A 22,973-nucleotide genomic window follows, 5' to 3' on the forward strand; every position below is an offset into this window, starting at 1 on the left:
TCGTTCAATTTCAGCGAGCACACGCGAGAAGTATTTCACAATATATTTTACATAAAATAAAAAAGATTCAACAAACACGATATCAAAAAAGGCTTGTCGCAAGTGATGCTTAAGGTAAAAACGAGAGATACGGATCCTTTTTACAATCTCTATTCGTACAAATTAAATATCTTATGCCAAAGTCATGTATCTGTCTGAATTGCGTCAAGTAGATGTTTGTTTGCTCCAACTGCAGTAAGACAGGTAGTGAAACCTTTCGACCAGCCACTTCAACAGAAACTTCTAAGCGAAAATCTCCCCTTCGTAACACGTTTACGCCCTGTCTCCCATAATACCGGAAATGTCGGAATAAAATCTAGCAACGTTTTACCCGCCTTGTTTCTCCGAAATTATTCCGGGTGCTGTTATTTTGATATTTCACTATCTGTATATCACTACTTTTTTCTAAAATTAAAAATTTAATTTTTTAAAATTAAATCATTATTTACATTACATTATTTAAACTAGAATTGAGTTGTAAAAATTATATCTAGTAATATGTTTAAATATAATTCACATAAAAATATATACATATAACATAATTTGTATAACTTTAAAATATTAAAGAATAGATAGAAAGAAAGATATTAAAGAAAGAAGAATATTAAAGAAAGAAATATTAATTAAAATATTAAAGATTCATTATTTCATATATGTATACATATTCAAACAAACTCAACATTTTAAAAATCACAAAAATATTCTTTATTATTCTTATTTTTATTCTTAATTTTTCATTTTTCTAATAAACTACAACTGTGTATTAAAAGCGGAATTAATATTAAGGAAAACTTTTTATTTTTTTTTTTTCATTAGTTAATTCAGAAAAATACAGATAATTAACAACAATCTCTGATTGAAACATCTCTTCGAAATAATCATTTGATTTCGTGGTGAAAAGCTTTGAAGCAAATAACGACAAGCAACGACAAAGAATAAAATGAATTATAATTTTCAAATAAAAAGCAAATAAAATTTTTATAAAGTAATACAAAACGAAGATTTTTGAATAAAACCTATACAACCTATACAATGAGATATATAATTCCAACAAGGGTGATTCAGATATCGTAGCAATGCAATGAGTTATCGATCAAATGACGCCAACCATTATTTCCGAACCCCAAAACGATAAAATACCTTCATATTTCTGCCCATATCTTCATAATTTATCATGCTAGAATTCAATTGTTCTTGCTCATTGAACGAAATTAATGCGTTTCGAAATTGATTATCGCCAGTAAGCGCAGCTAAGAAATATTATTAATTTCCTTTATAAAATACTATTTTATTTCTTGAATATTGTACAGTAATTAAAGTTGAAATATAAAGTCAGAAATCGTTAACTTTGTATAGATAAATGCACACAATATAAAATGAATAATATAAAAAAAATAATAAAATAATATTAACAAATGTACTCTTTTAAATCAAAATCGCTTTTACAAACAAAACGATTATATATTATTATATATTATTATAAATTAAATATTAAATAATCATATATTATTATAAGTCAAAATAAATTTGCTTCACGTGCATAAAGATGAGAAAATTCTACAATTTAGTGATTATTGAGTGATGTAATCACAATAACGTTTATTTAAAGGAGCCATAAATGCAAGGATGTAAATGCAATTTCTGACTCGTGAACAGTTATGCATATATGCAACATACGTTCGCGTAATTTCTAGAGAACGGTTACACTGTAGTTACACGGTTGTAATTTTACTACAGTTGTAAGGTCTTACTACAATCGCAATGGGAATTACGCAAGCGGCGCAATTACGTATTATTATTCTCGTGTTCGGTAATATCAGATGTCGTAACATGATATACGTGCACAAATTGCAAAGAGATTATTTTAACATACCAATATGTAATTCGTGCTGTACAAATTTAATTTAATGCCCTATCATGCCAAACAAACATGAATGAGCATCGATTACTACGGTGATGGATACTTGTTAACAATTGTAATTAAAATTAAACAACTACGTATTTATTACTTGATGTTAGCTTTAGCATTTTAAATTAAATGTGCACGTGCAATAAAGTGGTTCGTCGCTCGATCGAAGCCGTACAACAATTCAGATTGATGTTTAAAATAACATGCAATCGCATTGGAACTGACAAAATAAGGCTATAATGTTATGTTTGAAATTTTCGATTTTAGAAAAGAAAAAAAAAACAGTAAAAGTTTTAATAAAAAATTTTTACGTGAAGATAAAATTATAAAACAATACAATCATATCAATATTATAATTTAATTGTACAGAATATGAAATTGCAATTTTATTTTAATTAAACTTGAGATTAAATGATGAAGCATCGATATGCTAATTACATTTAATAGATTATGATCAAATTGATTAACGTTAGCTAATAAAACTTACATAGCAACTAATTAATGTCATCAAGTGCGTACATATATACATATTATATAGCATATTAATTAGGTAATTAAGTCATTTTTGGATGGCAATTCAAATATTGTTAAACAAATTTAAATAATATTAATGTTATACAACAATTATCAACTTCATCATAATTAATTGCTTCTAGCAATGGCATTATCTAGATAATCAAATAACAAATCAAGTACATAGTAAAAACTATATGTATGTATATATAATATAATACATATATAATATTTAAAAAATTTGTTAAAAAAAAATTTTGAGTCCACATAAACTGAGTCCAACACAAACTATAATAACATGAAATTAATTTTCTCTTCTTGAGAAAAGAATCTCATAATAAATTTGTTTTATATAAACATAATTATATAAATTATTAGGAAAAAGAAACTACCGCTAAAATTTAAAACATTACTTATCGCATCGTACTCTCGCATGTGCAACGAAATTCGTAAAAATATTGATCTCTTCGGCAGGAGATTACGCGTACGTGGTCCAAAAAAAAGATTCAAACACTGATTTAAAGGAGCATGCACCAGTTTTGTTAGTCCAAAATCGGGGGCGGGTTTATGGGCGAACGCGTACGATAACTAACCGCACCCCTGAGTTATCTCAATTTGGTGTGGAGTAGATGGTGGCTGCGGTTCTGCGTAGCGTGAAACTCTCATCAACCACCATGATTACCACCATAGAGCACGCCTTTCTCGTTCTCTTCCGTCCGCAAACCGCTAACCGGACGCGTAACAGCGCGCGCTGTTCTTTTAACTCTGATTTTCGACTCTGATCTGAACACCGAAACATGCGAGTGGCATCCAACATCGGCGTGCCCTCAAATATTTATGTATAGAATGAAAATGGTTAACTAGACTAGAATTAACATTTGCCTAATAAAGCTGTTAAGATACCAGTTTTATCTCAATCAAGTCTTGAATTAAAAGCAGTCAAAAATTAAAGATTATTTAAAGTTAAATTCTTTACATGTAAAATAATAATCGTATACGTCATGCTTTTCAATTAATTCAAAAGTGAAATCCGCTAGAACTTTTATTTCCACGTTCTCTATGTTTCGATTCTTTTCCTTGATGTAACAATGTAGACGTGAGAAACGGCATTTTTAGATTAATCTTTACTTTAAATATGAATATAAAACGTTTTGTCTTTGTCAAAAAAACGCATCTATCAAACGCAATTTTATTATACATCATGCCGTAACACGAACCTGCACTTTGAGTTAGTATAAATTTTTATCAACTCCACGTTTTGTGCGGAAAGATAATACAGGCACGACGAAACATTTTGTTCCAAATATTGTGAAAAATAACAGTTTCATATTACGTCAGGAAGTCCTCAATCCCAAAAATTTAAATTTCGATAAAATTCTGCACATACATATATATGCAGAATAGTTTAATAGATAAACCGTAAAACGTTTCAACAACGCATAAAAAAATATCACTACACCCCCCCCCCCTCCCCATCAAATAGACCTCCGTAAAATCGATTTTATTATTCACTAGATAACTAATCGAGACGCGAACTCGATTCTCCGAATCATCGAACAAAAAGAAAAAAAAAAAAAGTGAGAATTGAGATCTTTGGGGAAAAGGAAAGCAAAATAACAGTAAGTAGAAAAGAGAGCGCGAGGATTCAGAATGGCAAGGGAATTCCGAGGAAGCGGGATCATTAATACACTTTAATGTACGTGCGTTCCTCTGATTCCTTGGTCCGAATGGACTCGACCCCGTTAATTTTTAAGAGGCGCCCCATCGCCGCGAGCCATAGGGGAGAAGGGGGGGGAGGGAGAGGGGGAGAGAGGAAACGGATTGCAGGAAGGGTGTTGCTTCTGGCTCGGGCGTTATTTCCACGCGTTGCTAGCGTCGTAATTTTATCGATCGATTATACGCGACGAGATGCGTTTCAAGTATCGGCGAAAATGTACTTCGCTACGTAATGCCCGTAATCACTACGGATGCCCGGAAGTTTATCATCGTTAGGAGATTTGCTGAGAGTGCGGTATAACACTGATTTCCATTTAGATACGACAGCAGATCCATTGTTACTAACTCGCGCAGTCATTTGCGCTTTCTGCACTTAAGTAAGGCGTGTGTAGCGAGCGAGAAAAGAGGTAAGTCTTATTCCCATGTAATTTTAATGTGGTGTAATATGACACGGCGTGAAATGTGTGTTACGGGTTATCATTATTGGCTATCGAATAAATGCGTTTAATAATTTTCAAGAAAATGCCATCCTTTGGACGGTACTCGCCGCAGGTCGGCCGCCGCCTCCATGCGACATCAAAACAAAATGTGACAGAACCGCAGTGTCAGCAACTCTTACCACAGATCTCGGATGACGTCACGGAGCACAGCGATTCTATATTTCTAATCGTGGGAATATACGAAATCTGAGCCAGATCATGCCACCATATGTTATGCATCGAGCAAAATTATATAAAGGATGTAAAAGCAAATATATTCAATTTTATCTCGATATTAAATTAACAGAGCTATTCAACAGAGCTTAACTTGTTCTGAATTCGACTAAATGCATCGACGAATAATGGTAATTAAAAGCCGTCATATAGAAATTTTATCGTAATGTACAACGTTTTACAAAAGCTCCGACTATTATAATGTCTAGCATAAATTGTCAAATAACACAAGGACTTATTGAACATCTAATTGCCAAACCATTTATATATACTGTTATATCAATTTGCACAAAATTGCCTTTAATATGCAGCAATACACGTTAACTCATTCAATCAAATTAATGTGTATGATTATTGTGTATGTCATTTTTTATTAAAAGTGTGCCATTAAATTTATTAAAACATTTATTTAAAAAATAACTGAATCACAAAAGAGATAATTTCACTTTGTATAAAATAATACGTATCGAAAATAATTTAAGGTTCTAAACTTTGGAAAATGAGTATGAATGTTGCTTTTTGATACATTGCAAAGATCTTATTTGTCGCAATTACTCGCCGAATATATTTAGTTATTACTATAAAATAATTATTGAGAATTTCATTAAAATTACGAATGTGTTTTATATATTTCTCTCGTACATTCGATAAATAAATTTTTAATCCAAATCTATGCTATATTTTAAGAGAAATTTAAGCTCAAATATAAAACAAAAGGAAAATTCCTTTAAAAGGAAAATAGTAATATTTGAATGTAAAATATATATATTAAAAAAACATTTTATATAACAATAACGAGATATCTGCAAATGTAAATGCTAGATTTTTTCAACTATAAAAAAAGAACATTTTTATTTGTTTAATATTTTATATAATAAAATTCATCTAGCTCAAAAAATGTTTTACAGATTATTAGTATTACAAATATTAAAATAAAAATTTTTTAACAAAAGAAAAATGTTTTATAAAAAAATAATATATAATAATCAAAAGTAGGACGAACAAAAACCTGCTGTAACGATATCAGATGCCTAAACGTGATATATATGTAGAATTACCTAATTTCAGCAAAAAATCATACATTATGTCTTCTAATAAAACGCTATAGCATTCTAATGGATCTATGGGTTCTGGAACCCATAAAAACCTAATATACCACGAAAAATGAGAAAAAACGGGACTTTCTTAATGAATGACCTAATATTCCATGGGCTGTTTTCAGCGTCGAAGCGAGTTCAAGTAAAAATGCGACAATTTCGGGCGTTTAATTTCGATCTCTCCCGCTGGAAAATCCTCGCCGGATTTTCATGCCGGTCGGAATTATTTGCGCGTCCGCGAAGAGGGCTGTTAACGTGGCGCTTGCGGGATTTGTGACGTTTTCGAGCAAAAAGAATTAAGCGATAGTGGGAAGATACTGGCCGCGCGCGTAAATCCATTAAAACCCGTCTTTTGTTCCCGACCTGACGAAAGGATTTATAGGCCGACAGCGGTGTCGGCGGCTGTGCCGTAACAAAGACAAATGAATCCGCGAATGAAGTAGAATGGCCAGCGCCACCTCAAATATAAAATTAGTTTGAACTTCATGCCTCAGCGGTCGCGCGTCATTCATCGCGCGCGTGAAAAAAAAAAAAAAGGGGGCGATATAAATATTCGTCGAACACGGGTGTATCCGCTTTTGCGCACTCCCGCGTCGCGTGAATCATTTATTATCCTCTTTTGATGTTACATAATACGACTCGCGGGAACGCGAGCGGGGAGCGGGGAGAAGAGAAAATCCGACGGCCTGACATACGTTCGTGATATAATTTGACGTGATATAATTTGACGTTCCCGTTGCCGCGGAAAGACCCGAGCGACTTTTGTCTCACGCGAGATTTATGATATATGATAATTTTATCGCACGGCAAAACCGGAAAATTGCACGCATGTCGAAACAGGACGAGCACAAAAACGTTCTACTGGGGCGGCGCTCGGAGAAAGATTTTGCGCGAAACAAACGCGAACAATGACACGGACATTAACATATCGACAAACGAGTTTTAATGTCGTTGGAATCTCATTTCAGCGATCTCATTTCATATTTTTACATCGTCAAGTTATCACTCGTTAATTAGAAAACGTTGTCATTAATATTATTATTAATTCAAAAAAGCAAATTGCATACAAATTGCAGACTGCATTAAATTCCTCCTCTGTAAAAATGTATATTATCTAAAACGTAGGATCGAATAGTGGAATCAAACTCTTGGTAATCCCCTTTTATTTTTATCGAACAACAAGAGAGAATCAATCACAGAAATATTTCATTATTCGCAGCGCTAAAACCATCCATTTAATATGTGATGTTAAAAATTGTTATGCCATAAATAATCCGTAAAAACTAATGCGTATTGTTTCTGTGGATTAAAAAATGGGCGATTTATGCCTCCCGTTTCTACGTTTATACAATTTCATTTCGCAGTTTGACGTTTAATCTGCATTTTTCCGATGTAAACTTCATTCCACGTAGGAAATGAATCCGCCTACAGGAGTAACACGCAACGTCCGTTAAATGAGCTTCCTTTGCGCAACCAATGTAAACCACGCACGTTACCTACGCATTTCGCAATCCATAATTTGAGTAATAGGCTAATTAAAAGCCGTGGAAATGTCAAAGGAGAGCTTATCCCCGAAACTGGATTTGTGAAAAATAAAATTGACGGCGCTTTATTCTCGTCTGCTCGTCTCCTCTCTTCGGCAGTTTTTTTTTCTCGAAGATACGCACGAGGATAATTTACGTCGTGCGAACGAACAGTGACGCAGTCGGTACTTACCGCTGATCCACGTGCCGTTGAAGCTCTTGGGGGATAACGAACCGGAGAGCCACTCCTCCAGGGAAATGCCGGGTGCGCCGTTCCTTTTGGACGCGGTGGAATTCGGACTGCCGGTCAAGAGGATCGCCGCCGCGATCACCAGAGCCAGCACAATTATAATGACGATGCTGCAGGCCAGCAAACGCCACCGGTATCGCTGCTTGTTCTTCGTCATGAGGTCCTGCAAACATAAGGATCCAAACCGTTAAATACGCCAATATGATATGTGATAGAAAATAAATTTGGTATTTGATTTGGAAATTGATATTTGGAATTGGAACGTAACTTAATTTGGATGAACTGGTATACAATCTGCTATAATCATTGCGATATCTTTTATTTTCATAATTGATACACATATTTTTATCTTCAAACACGTGAAAAAATTATAAATTATTATATAATCAATGAAAGATCTTTGAGCAAGATTTTTATTTCATTCTACTTGCAGCGTGAATTAAATAAAATTTTATAATAGATTCGGATAATTGATAAATAATCACGTACTTAAATAATTAACATCAAGCATATAAATTAAAAATAATATCATAATCATTTGCTATTTAGCAAATTGCCAGAATTCATATTATAAATATTTAGATTTATCAACCGTACATATGAATATATTATATATATTCATATATTTGTTAACTACTATAATATTTATTAACTACTTAACTATTTTATTCACGGCCATTATATAAGCGCATCTGGAAAATGTTCGAATATATTTCACTCCAATTATATATATTTCACTCCGACTATGTTGGACTGTTTGATTTATATCAACATTTGTTTGTCCAACATTTTAATTAAAATGTTGCATACGTTGCATCACTGGGAAATGAAGTACATTTTAGAAAAGTTTTGTAATATCGTCGAAATATATATTCCCTGCGACTGTATGTGCGCTTGCAATGTCTGTAATCGAAATAATTAAAATATTTCAATATTGATAACAGGTCAAGTCCATTCACACAAATTCCAGCTTGCATGTAATACGCGTGAAAATAAAATGTTCTCTATCATATTGATTTTATTCCTTCCGAACATTTATACTCAACTCGTTAAAAATTCTATTCCTTTTTTTTTTTTTCGCATATCTGCATGTGCCAATGAACGTGTTGAATGAAAAGACATGTTAATTATAAAATCTTATAACAAATAATTCGAATTGCGCGAGCATAAAAAAATTCGAAGAGTGCGACAAGAATTCGACCCTTGCGAGATTTTCAAAAGATGGATATAAAACCCAATCTTGAAATCGATCCAGTTCTGAAATGACTAATGATAATTCGCATCTCATAATCGCGTGTAAATGATCCGCGTTAAGTGGCACGTGTCAAATATGCCGGTTAGAATCCCGTATATTCGGGGGGGGGGGGGGAGAGAAAAGCCATCGTCGCTCCTCCGGAATGACATTCCCGAGCGCGGCGGGCGAGAGATACGGCTTTACCGCGATCGCGATATGAGAAATAGACTAGAAGAGAATGAAAAAGAGAGGGGCGGGGGGCAGTCTCCACGTAAGCCGGTCTTATCGAGAATTGGATTTCGTATTTCCCGAAAAATAAAAGCTGGCGCCGTCGTCGCCGTCGCCGCCGTAGTCGGCGAAACGGCACCAATCGGTGGCACCAATCGGCAACGCGCGCAATCCCATATTTATAAATCTTCTTTATCAAAATTAAATGTGATCAGCGCGGGCAGCCAAACGAGTCAAGGCGTCGACGTTGCGATGGAGCTTTATCTATCCCAAGTCCGTCGACGACGGGAGTGAGTCCGCAATTGTTGGAAAAAATTAATAATCGCAAGCTAATCAATGCCCCAATAATCAAATATGAGACGCCTGAAACTTTTTATGAAGAAAGTATCGCGTATCGTGTATTTCCAGTTCTAATTATTATTATTATAAATTATATACAAAGCAAAATAAAATGCTGGCGGTGAAATAGATCGTATTTGTAATATAATGGCAACGTGAAATTACATTGGAAATATATAATATTTCACTATTAATCTAGATGAATACGTACGCGTCTTCGAAATATTATACCTTTCATATGGTCAATATCGGCAAATGCGCAACGATGGACCAAGCGATTTTTCCTTCGTCTGATATTTTTCTTTTTTTTTTTTATTTTTCTCGATTTCAAGCTTTCGCAAGTGCGCATGGCGTGATTTATGAGCAAGCGCCTTGACGGCACCGGATACGCTTTTCCTATACAGAGTGGGGAAACGATTTACGGTTCGGCGTTTAACTCACTGTCGCGTTAAAGAACGCGGACTTTCCATTTATTATGCGTCGATGAAACGCGGCTTCCCCGTTCGACAAGAACCCGTCGGAAACGACGTGATGAAACCTCAACGAAAACGAATCATATGGAACGCACGTTGAATTTCAACAAAGATTGAAAATTGATGGGAAATAAATTCCCCGATTGCTACGCTTAAATTTTAAGTGAACTTTAATTAAAGAATAAAAACTAGCAATCATCAATTATCAAGTTAAAATTAATTCTACAAATAAAAAAAATATAATAAATATAAAAAATATAATAAACATAATGAAATATATGTAAATATAAATAAAAAAATATTTATATAAAAGTCTCTATGTTAGATAATTATTAGATAATCATGAACAATGTGGATTTACATGTTATACAGAGGGCGAGAGAGAGAGAGAGAGAGAGAGAGAGAAAGACAGAGAGAGACGTATGATAGAGAACAGAATGCGATAGAAAAATTATATTGACAAAGATGATGCGGCACTTAACTCCCCACGGAAATAATGCCATAAATGGCATGAAAAATGCCAGGGATATTTCGGCCGGGGGTGTCCGTCCTGTACGGTATACAACCGGCAACTACTCTACCTCTATAGAATCGTGTGCGAAAGCAGCAATAATAGGACACAATAAATATCACAGTCTATAGCTACGCGGCATTTCTAGTCGCGCTCGTAAAATTTCTAATATATCTCCGCGCAACGAGCGATTTCTCGATACCGATTGCTGTTATTTGCGCATGCATGTGTGCATGTAGGTGAAGTTGTGCGGCCGGGTACTTGCCGACGACGACTCTACAAGCGCTATTATACGAAAGAAGCATTCGATTTTCCGATAACGTTCTTACAATGCAACGTTTTACAGGTGCCGCCAGGTGAATTCCCACGGTTTACCTTTGGACATGCCTTTGAATCGCTAGATAGAGAATAATTAATTGATAACCGCGCTACGCGGTGTGATTTATGACATCGAGTTGCGGTTTGTCCAGTTTTAAGATTATATCCTGTGTTACTATCGATTACCGCTCACCAATCATCGATATGGACTATCACTGTGAAATTTTAATCGTTGATATGGACTACCAAATAAAATTTTAATCGTATCGTAAAAGATTAATTAAGCAAGCTGAAACAGCAAAAAATAGAAACTTTTTCACAAATTCAATGTTTTTCAGAAAATAATTGAGCAAAACTTTTCCTATAATTTTTTAACTATTTCTAACTTTGTAAGTAATAATTTTTAATTATATTTTATTTGATGAAGATAATATTTTTATATTTACATTTAGATATCATAAACTATATTTCCGTTAGTTGATCAAAGACTCTTTGTCAGAAATTGTTCGTCCCATTATGTACTTGCAATATTCTACAAAGAAGTTTTCGAAAGCTTCTATTTTTTTATGATAAACCTCTTCCTGCCATTTGCGTGTAACAGAGTATTAATTCCACGCTTTCCTCTTAGAAAACATCTCTTGTCGAAATAGATTCACCATTAAGAAAACCGCGCGTGGAATTATTTCTCGTGAATCGCGAATCCGCGATTCTTTTTAATCAGCATCCGCGCACGTTCCGCGCCGCATTCATTATCATTAAAATGAATCTTCACCAGCAACGCCGGGTGCTAATTAACTCGGCTTCTACAGCTACTCGCCGTTGTTATCAGACGCACGCTCGGTCCTATAAAAAAAAAAAAAATCGTAATCGCCTTTCTGTCGATTATCGTCTCTCTGCGTCCGCATTCGTCGTCGCGATTTCGTCGTCTGAATGCAGTTTAAACTGCGCTACTGGTAATGGTATTACGTGCTAAGTACCACAATATCAAACGCGTTCGCTCTTACTTCCACGAGCGTGATCTCCAGAGAAAACCCCTTCCCTCACCCCTTAAGGGGCCGCGCTGTCCTTGTTTCCCTTGTATGCTCCGTTCCTTCGAGAAGTCAAATCGCCAGTTAAGAGACTCTTTCGGAGTAGCTTTCTTGAATCGCGTTTCTTGAATCGTGATTAGCATTCTCGTGTGTATTCCTCTCTAAATCTCATTTACCGCGTTAAGATCCTTGGCAACATTGGAATTCGAGCTAACTTACACGCGATTTAGCCGAATTTTAACTTCTTCGGTAATGGCGAGAGTAAACAGGAGACTGGTTGTTTGCTGAAAACCACGCTCGTCGATGTTTAATTCCGAAAACCCGTGATTTTTACCGGACACACTTTGACACACTTAATAATAACGGAAGCTGTGAGCTTTCAATGTCATTATAATAGCGATAACAGCGAATTCATAAATAAAAAAAATGTCGATACTGAGATTTATACGAAAAATGTTATGTAAAACTGATCTTGAAACTCAGCGTTTTCAATATCCGCTTTTTACATTTCCACGCTACCTTTGGCACAATCCTGCCGCAATATCAGCAATGGAGGTCGTAAACTAGTTTAAGTGGAGGCGAATTTTTCGTTTTGCCAAGTCGGTGCACATTCTGTGAAACAGTGTTTCTCAAGTTGAAGATCCACAACTTCGTTACCAAGATAACTCCGAAGCATTTTTTCTTTCATCAAACAATTGCAAAAAATTGTTCAATTTAGAAATGTTAATATCCAAAATTAAAAGACAGATACAAATCTGATCATAATTTTTTATATCAATAAAACTAAATAAATTATTATAACGTAATGCAAGAATATTAGGGCGCATTGCCTTAAGTCGCCAAATATGTAATATAAATTAATATCATCGCTAATATAATAAACAAAATATTATTTTCATCTTGCAACTAAAAACGATAACTGCTTGCTATTTAAAAAAGTGGAATTCAATTGTTATATAAAAATATAACAATTATTTTAGAGAAAGTCTTCTTTCCTTAGAACAGCAGAATGTTTTCTGTAATTGTTTGTTATAATAATAAGATATATTATTGTAAGATCTAAGAAATTATGTTTATAAGGTATTATATATCACTCATGGATATTATATAGCCATAATTCATTAATGATAAGTAGTACGTGATCAGTCACAAATATTTTTCTCTTTCGCAGTGTGTGAGCACTACTGTAGAATTTACTGTCTTCGGACGTGTATGACGGGGCACGTGGCGCTGCGGAATCACGCTCATACTTTATCTCGAGAATATTGATTTTCGCGGTCGTTGCGTGAGCCACGTTGGTGATCGACGAGCAAGCAAAAGGACCTAAAAAATTTAGCAGGCGTGATGGAAACCGACCTGGCGAGACGCCAAGTACAGCATCGCGTTTTGAGGATCCATAATTTGTAACTGAACCGTCAACGTGGCGTATTGTTATCGAGAGCATCTCGTCTGCGTCGCTCAAAATCGAGTCCAAGTACCGCGGACCTCGATCGAAATTGCTCGCGGTGAAAAAAGGCACGCGTATCACAACACGCTGATGCATTTCTCTGATGTATGATGCAGCCTTCTCTATCTTCACCGGGAAGACCAACCGACAACACAAATTGATGCACGGTTGCATCGAGATATTGAATCTGGTCTATGCAGCTATCAGTTTGAAACTAAAGTAAAATTTGAAGAATTTTTAATTTTAATTCCAAAAAGCTAATTTTATTTTTATAATTGTTTGCAACTCGCAACAAGAAAATAATAAAAATTGTACAAAACCATTGTACAAAAATATTCAATTAACTTATTATTAAACATCAGTTAAACATTCAATTAATTTATTAATAATTTATCATTATTAAATGCATAGTAAATCATGATGGAAGTTAATTTAATATTTCATCTCACTTTGTAAATTATTTTTACATAATTTAAATAAATTACAAGAGACAGTTGTTATTATTCACAAAAAATTAATTATTCAAAAAATATTGATAATAAAATATTAATAAATATAAAAATAAAAGCAAGAAATTTTATTTAAATTAAATAAATCAAAAATTTTCGAAATTAAATAAATTACAATGTTCTTTTTCTAAAATTCCCTATGTGTATTGTCGATTCTTCACTACTTACAATTATTATAGGAAATCTATTCAAAATCACGTGTATTACAAGGCTTAGGTACGCCATGAAAGCAAAATTCTCTCAATATAATGGGAACCTCAGTCACAGTCTGCATAAATATACAATGCAATTCCGAATATTCGGAATGATAATTTGCGTAGATATATCCCCGTGCCTCGGAAATTAAGGTATTTGCTGCAATCGCACGTCGCCCGTCAACGATATCCGGCAAATGACAATAAATCTCATTGAATCCTATTCACTGGAATAAGCTATGCCGCGCACAAAATTTAGGAGATATATCGTTAATATCTCATACATTGATTACGCCGTGCGAACCATGCATTTCAATATGATTGTCATCTCTCATATACGTACGTAATTTATCGCGCGGAAACAATATTTTCACGTAATCACTTAATTTATGAGACGCGTTTAATTTTTGCCATATTTCGTCGTCCGTCCGTCACGTTGTCGTAACGCGAGTAAAAGCGACTCTTTTGTATTTTCAACTTCAAACAAAAAACCCGTTCCCCCTTCGTTACTCAAATTCTACGGGGAAATCTAAGGAGATGGTACGTGGCGCGAAATATTTTAGTTCGCATTTCCGTGATACATATACATCCCGCGCTAAACCTGGCAGCTTGAGCTCGTTTCAAGGAACCGTGTAAACGCTAGGAAAAAAAAAAAAGTTATAATTGACAAGTCAACGGGAACGGAGAAACGCCATCAGATTAGGATTCACGCACTTACGAGCGCGATACGCGCGCAATCGCTGATTCCGCGTCCGGGAATAAAAGTAGCCATCGCGCGCGCGCGCGCGCGCGCGCTTAACACCCGGCTAACTTAATTTCCGCGACGTATCGTCCACTTGGCCGTTCAATTACATTAACCAGCTCGTCTCTCTCGCCAACAGCCATCTCTCGCGCGCACAACTCGTAAATATTCTAGAAAATTTTTCCCCCCGGAGAGATGCGTTAACTGGATCGCTTGTGTACCTACTCTATCCGGAGCGCGCCTCACATCCCATGACTACGGGATGTAGGGAGTTTCGAGAGGCAAAAAGCGGCAAAAAGAAATTTATCCGCTTATCCGATATAACCATCCGATGCCCGGTGTCGACGCACGGTTACGTTTCTCAAAACGCGGATATATATCGCCGCGAGGCGAATGGTAGACCGCTGCATGACTGTGACTCACGGAGTTAAGTTACTTTGTCCCCTTGCGTCGTTCTTCCCGGTTGCTTTCGCCGATACGTAAGACTCGGCCTTCGACTAAGCGGTGAAGCCAAGCGGGATAATTTATCGCGTTTCGACATTGCAAACGGTGAAAATAACCTCGTCGCTATGACGGAAGTCAGATCGCCGACGTATCTTGACCGCTTTACCTACCCCTCGCCCTATCCCTCGTGGCTTTCACGAATAATCGAACCCACCCTGCGGGATCTTTGACGGCGGTCTTTTACTCTCTCTGTCTCTCTTCTTCCGGCTTTCTTCTCACTTTCTTTCCTCTATAAGCTAGGAGCTATTTTTATCTAACGTCTTTATTCTCAAACTTGTTTATTCCGATCCAACGCGCTAAAGAATTCCCCTCCTTTTATCATTTTTCCGTTCACGACGTTGCTTATCCTACTCTGTATCTTTGATCATTTAAGTCTACTCCCAATTTTTAATTATTAACTTTATCGCTATCGTTTCTTATTCTTCTTGTTGTAACATGACAAGACTAAAACTATGTTTTACAACGCGAGAAAGAAATATTGTTCTACTTTGTTCCACCATCTGTTCCTTTTTTAACTACTTTTTCTATCGTTCTCGCGATTTTCTTCCCCACTTTCTTATCCCCCTTTTCGCAGAAACTCACTTTACTAACGCCGAAACTTGCAACTTTTTTATGACACTCAAATCGCTCATTTACCTCGCGAGAAGTTTAATGAGACTTACAAGTGCCGAATGGCACTTGAGCGTTTTACGAGCCGACGGAAGGACAGTTTCTCTTCAAAAAATGCACGGTTCGCACCGATCGTGTAACAGACATATTTACGGTGTGTGCTTGCGCGGCGTAAAGTTGCCATACGAGTTGCATTCAAGTCGCGGCGAACGCGTTTATCGACGGGAGGGCTCTTCGAACTTCGCGTGCACGCACAGCTAACTTTCGCGTTAAGGGATTGGGGGGGGGAGGGTTAAGTGGCAAACCGCGCGCGAGACATTCAAGTCACTCGTGAGTGTCAACTTGTTCCGAGAAAAGTAATTTCCGCATCGCTTTACATGTCGAGCGAGAATCTGTCATGCTCAAAACATGTTTTCACGATAATATGCAATTTGCGGCGCATTGTGTGTCCTCTTTACACACGCGCATTGCATAACGTATGCTTAAATATATTATTAGTCGCATAATTTTTTTAAATCATCAATTTTTAAATCATCACCACACATTGCGTCTAATAAAAGTTAAATAAAATATTGCAATAATATTACTTATTTACTTTTTTTATCTTTTCCTAGAATGAAATTTTTAAATAATAAAGTTTTCTCTAATAATTCGGTAAGGGATTAATCTCGCAAGATTAAATTATTATGTGCTTACTTGTTAATCCAAGTTTGAAAAGAGGAAAAATAGATTTCGTCGTTATCTGGATAAGCTTAATTCTTAAGCGGTCTCCGCGAGAGCCACGAAATAAAGTATAAGATTTTGAGCACTCGGAGATATTTCTTTAAAATTTACCCGTTACGCGTTAAGAAGCTTAAGACACGAACAAATCTAATTTTATCTTTTTCAAGAGATCTGCCGTTGTGCGAAACGAGTCAATAACTTCTCTACGTAAGCTTCAACGCGGAGATCTCGCGTCTCTGTTCTCGGACCAACTCTTTATTTTTGCTTGAAATAAAAGAAAGAATCTACAACGTGAGATGTATCTATCTGATTGTGAAGTTTTCGAAGCATTCATTCAGGAAAAACGAGAATTTTGATGATTTGTAACACACAAGCTAAAAAGTTGTAGTTTGTTCTTTAAATTTGTTACGTGATACGTTTCGCGAAAGGTAAATAAAAAGAGGTTTCGTAAAACGACAACATAAAATGTTACAAGTGAACATACAACGTACGATAAAGGTAGGAAACACTGCAGAAAATATTACCAAATTAAAAACCACAGTTTATCGAGTGTAACTAATTTCCTCTTTTTCATGCATAAAAGATTTATCATAAAAATCAATCATAAAAATTAATCAAAGCAATCTTAATAATAAATAATAAAGACAATATTAGTTTAATGTAACCTTAACCGACGTAAAATTTTTCATAAAGATTAATATTAAAAAAATCATCATCATATTTACAATGTGAATTAAAACAGTATAAACAATTACATTCTACATAAACATATTTTATATATAACATATTATAAAATAAAATTTACAAACGGCAGATTTAAAATTCCTATTTTCTATATTTATTAATCTCTCTAATAGAAATATTAGAAAAATTAGAAAAATTAGAAAAATAGAAAAATTAGAAAAAAGTTTATGAAAATCTTCGCAGGCATTTATATCAGATCAACATTCATGTAGAAAAAAATTAAATATATGAATTATTTAATATTAAAAGATAAACATTGTTATCCCTCTCGTCCCTCTCTGTTTACTTTGCACTACTTGTGCGGCTCAGAAATTACAAAGTAATTCTTTCAAGTTAAAGAAATTAGATTTATAATACGGCTTACGAGTTTCGTAACGCAATCAATAATAAATCGAAGCTTTACAACAAGATTACTTGCTCGGGCAAAGGAAGTTCACGAGCTCGAGGTCCCTGTCTTTGACAGTTATTGCTATTCCCGTCGGTCTCGCGGCGGTGCATTAAGAACCAGACTCGACAGGGATTTCCAGGCGGAAGTGCCGTCGTGGAGCGACAGGATAATTTGTCGTTGCATCTCAGCGCGAATGAGGCTCGCGCGCGAATAAAACTCCGGAGAGGAACAGGCGGGCGAAAGGGGAGTTACAAATGGGATTCCGTGAAGGTGAGACGTAAGTAGAATTCGTCGGCGTTACGACCGTCTTATTTTGATAAACGGCGGGCCGCGCTGCGAAAGAAGAGCGCGTAATCCGGGTTAATTGGACCGCCATTACCGGTAAATAAGTGCGCGTTAAACCTCGCGTCTGCCACACCGTCTTTCCCCGCGGTAAGTCGACCGGACGGGAATATTCCCCCGTGGACACTATAGTCCCGGCTAAATCCCGATAAATCCGGCCGGTTCTCTATCGGTACGTCCTCCCCGGAAATCGATGAGAGCGGCGAGATATACGAGCTAATTTACATAGCTGTCCGATGTAACTCGCTTTTTTACCGAGGCGGATTACGCGCTCAATTAATGTTTAATGGGGTTCTGAGCTTATGGGGCGAGAAAAGCGCGTTTCGAGCAATGTTGATTTATTTCCTGCATTTGTATCAATCTGTGACCTGGATTATTGGTTATTCATTGCATTAATCACAAATATTGTAACACGGCTCGTATAATGCTTCAATAATCGTAAATTGTAATATTGTAATATATACCATCCTATACGGTGATACCAAATGAGTAATGAGTAATTTCAAGAACAGAATCTGAATATTTTTCAAATTAAAAGTAATAAAAATAAATAATCCTATCAAATTAAGTAAGTATGACGAAATATTATTTTTTAATCAGCCTCTCTCGTATGGCTCGGCCGAGAATATTCGCAATGTTATCATCTTTTACATATAGATGAACCCAAGTCCATTTATTTTCGTGGATTTATTTTAAATAGCTTTTTAAAAATATTTGTATATTTACAACAATATCTTAAGCCCGTTTTTAAACCAAAATGGTAAACCAAATGGTTTTATTTCTGTTTTCATGATAAAACGTGCGCAACTGGAAGCAGGCCAGAGCAAACCACATAGATTTTTTGTCGCCTTAGGCCAAAGGAAAACTAAACAGCGGCACGCACATATATGCGCTTTCTTCAAGATAATAAAAATTTTATACCGCATACGTCACAGCACATCAATCCAATATTTTCAAAAATATCAGGATACCACTGAAGACCTTGCAACAGAATTCAATTGTAGATAACCATACCTTACGTAACTTTAAAAAAATATATTTATTACATCTCTATAAAATTATTATTTGACAAAATTTAAAGTACAATTCGTCATTACATACGATAAGATCTGATTTTAGTATAAAATCGTTAATACATCGCTGTCATCCCTCGTAGTTCCATTGCGTATTTCATCTTGATTCAATTTTGAGTTTATCGAATACAATTGACGGAAGCGATAAAGAAATGATAAAAGCGTTAATCAGCAATAAAAAGACATCATAAAGTATCGACACAGGGAAGTCGAGAAGAGTGATTTATGAACAGATGTTTGTGACGCTTGACTTCGTATTTCCAGTCCCACGGCGACATTCAATTACCGATCGAACTGCTGAGATCGTGTCGGAGAACCACGAGCGAAATAAGGCTTATATACTTTAGGGCTGAGTCGCGGGGAAGTAATTTAGTGTGCCTGACAGACGCTATAATTCCGTAACGAAATATACACGGAGGAAACGGGAGAATCTCCCGGAGCGGGTCGCCAAAACAACGCGATCGACATGCGCTACGTATGCCCGGGCACATACACGCGTGCACTGCGAATACGTACGTGATGCTGCGTACTGACAGGAAACTGATTGTGGCCCAGAAAGCACCGAATCGGACGAGTCACCAAACGACGCCGGCGACGGGAGTAATTTTCCGCGTATACAGCGCATTGTTCCGCGCGGATAAAAACGCGAAATCCAAAGTAAAATTTACAGGGTGGTGAAACCCTGAGGTTCTCCATCGTTGCATGCGCCAAACAAAATTGATTTTATCACCAAAATCACCAAAACTTGCGCGTTTGCGATTTTCATCAAGTCTCAAATACATATTTTAAAAAAATATTATAAAAATAATGATAAAAAAATTTTAATAAACATGAAGAATATTTTAATAAACATGAAATTGTCAATATAAGATAAAAGAAATTTGAAAAGTAATTAATTTTGAAATGTTCGCGCACTTGACGCGTTTGCAAGTTCCATCTGGAGTAATCTCGTTGATTAAGGGCGAGTTTAGCAAAGTTTGTCCGTCATCCGTACTATCATTACGTAATGGTCTATTAATCAGCGGGAGTTGTTATGCAATTGCCCTTTGCGTACGCCACGGGAATCTAGCGCGACCTAAAGTGAAGCGTTCTACTGAAAGGCGAAGAGTAACGAAAGGCAAGAGAGAAAGTCTTGTCAAAGCTTATCCAAACGAAACACGGATAAACGAACGAGCAGTGGCTTTTCCTGTGCAGTTTCATTTTCGTCCCGTCGTGAATCGCGAACGACAAAATTGAATCAACCGTGCAGAAGATTGAAGACATTTTCCCCTCGCGTTTTTTATATCTTCGAGATATTGTGTTCGCTTAAAAATCTTTTATATTACTCGTATTCTAATTTTTCAATTACTCCCGAGAGTTTTTTACAAATTTGAAATAAAATTATAAAAAAATTCCAAATAATATATCAAGAATTACATCAACATTCAGGTATTGCGATTAAATAAAAAAATTACAGTATAACATATTAATGACAGTATAACATATTACAATCAGTGCACAGCGAAAGTCAATCACGCAAATAGTAATTTAATTAAGTTCGCCATACCGAGTCGCTTTACTTCCCCGTTGATAAAGTTAACAATCTACAGTTGGGCAGTTGGAATATTACAATCGGCATAACTAGTCGAATTAGTTGTATTTCCAGTAGAAATTACCGAGCGAAAAGCCGTCGTCGAGAGTGGCCTGGATCGAGAAAACGAGGCTGCACCGGGAAAACAACCAAGTCGTCATTTGTATCCGCCATTACCGTAGCTGCAGATACTTCCGGCAAATGTGCCGTCATTAAACGAGTACAGGTGCATGCCAGCGGGTTCGTCAGTAGCGGATAACGGACTTTCGGAGCCCGAAATTAATATATTTCCCGACGCTCATAAGTACTTTTCGTAAGTAATAAAGTAATTAAGTCTACAAGTCACAGAACGATCATCTTTCGGTATTGCTTAAATTTTATGCATAAATTTCTCCTCGAGAAAACATCTTACAATTACACATCATCACCATAAAATTTGTTTTTTACCATAAAAGATTAATATCTTGGCTGATAAAAAACAAGATCTTAATAATAAAATGTAATTAATAAAATTATAACGGTGCTCTAAAATCAATTGATTACGTATTTTCGGAATTAAATGAAACGTTTCCAAGTTTGGAACTCCATGAGCGAACGCTGTCCGTTCCTGAGACGCTTGTATTCGGTGTCGGCTAGCGACGCTAAATACGTGAGATCCAATTTGGATCTACCCCAAAATTCAATGGAGTCGCAGCGTATATGCGCTCACTGTTATTTGAAACGCTGGCGTGGCGGTATCCAATTTCTGAACCGCCGTGAAAGAGTACCCTGCACTTTCGCGATATTATCCACGGAGGTTGCCTTTTCCTCTTTCACGGGGGTGGGTCATGAGCGATCCGATAAATCCGCTATCGTATTCTTAGGCCACTCGGACGAATTAAAAGCCATTGCACGGAGAGGAAGATAACGAATGGGATAAGGTATTATCTAATTGCGCCGCTCCTTGGCCCGCTAAAGACGCTGCCGACGTAATTGATGATCAATAAAGATAACATATCTACCGTGATATTAACCCGTTGCAGTAGCGTGCTGCTGCTATATAAGGATTATCGCCATGGAGTAATGCTCTATTCCGGCGGAGCAATATGCAAGATAAATGATGAATTGAAACGTCGAGAACGATATAGATTTAAATTTCAAGGGTACTTCAAAGGAGGAGATCGAGAAAGAAAATTAAATCGAGAAACGAAGGAAAGAATAGATATAATTCTGACATCTGATATGAATAAAACAAATTAGTTATGCAAAAAGAGCTAAATTAATCGTTACATAAAAACAGTTCAAGCAATATAAATAATTTATCTCGATAATTTCTGCTAATTGGAAAAGCAATCGAAAAAGCAAAAATGTATTTTGCTCATAAATGTTTAAAAGCGCAAGGAAATAATAATGCGCGCAAACAACATCGCATGTTTTCATATTTATAAAGTATTGATTTTTGTATTGTGCTGGGTAACATGCTTCTCAAACCGTCGTTAAAATTTTTTATAGTTCTTAAGCTTCACGAAGAAATATATATATCAGTGTACTTATAATTTGACGGGTATTAAATTATTCAATTTCATATTTATGTCGGATTTGACTATCAGTTTGAATTAATTCTTTAAAGGAGATCAAGATGTAATTTTCTCTTTCGTGATATTATTCGAGATAAAAATAGCAAACTCCAAAAGTCAATCAATAAAAATAAATCGACTACCCTTTTCTTGATGTACAAACACATTGAAAAATATTCATGTCTCAGAGAATTATTTTCTTTTAAATTTGTTAATTACTTCATCGTGCAATGAAGATCGCGATATGATCTTTACGTTATTTGAAAATTTTTGTTACTCTCATTCTTCAAAAATTTTATTTTTTTTCTTTTTCTTCAATCTCTCTTCTCTCTTTTTTTCTTCTGTGTCAAAATACTTTTTTCTTATCGATAACGTACAGTCATTTACTCTTTTCCGATCAAATTTTATCGACACACTACACCTAAAAGTTTTTCTCACAAAATCAGGAACGCTACGTCGATATAGAATTTTCTCTCGTTTATAAAAGGAAATACAATTCCCAAATTCCTATATTTTTCTTATCAAAGTTTTTTGTTCGCAAATATAATAAAATAATTTTCGACTATTCTATTTTAAAATTATCGAATTAATTTACTGAAAAATAATTTTTTAAAAAATTGTAAAAGTACAAATAATCATTTCATACTTCGTCTTATTATTTTTTTTTTCTTAATTTTATGA

The 22,973-nt window shown here is 35.6% G+C and overlaps 1 protein-coding gene across 5 annotated transcripts in view; it reads right to left on the reverse strand.

Annotated features, from left to right (window-relative positions):
* The window catches only part of LOC105424479 (dipeptidyl peptidase 4 omega), a 301,174-nt gene that overhangs the window by 104,469 nt on the left and 173,732 nt on the right, over nucleotides 1–22,973 (reverse strand). For all 5 annotated transcript variants that reach the window (XM_089073120.1, XM_089073119.1, XM_089073115.1 and 2 more), the window contains one exon: nucleotides 7,704–7,923. In XM_089073120.1, the coding sequence (XP_088929246.1) occupies nucleotides 7,704–7,923 (220 nt within the window). The remainder of the gene's footprint in view (nucleotides 1–7,703; nucleotides 7,924–22,973) is intronic.

Source organism: Pogonomyrmex barbatus, unplaced genomic scaffold, assembly GCF_055798465.1.
Source record: "Pogonomyrmex barbatus isolate J1 unplaced genomic scaffold, ASM5579846v1 scaffold14, whole genome shotgun sequence".
NCBI classification, from domain to species: Eukaryota; Metazoa; Arthropoda; class Insecta; order Hymenoptera; family Formicidae; genus Pogonomyrmex; species Pogonomyrmex barbatus.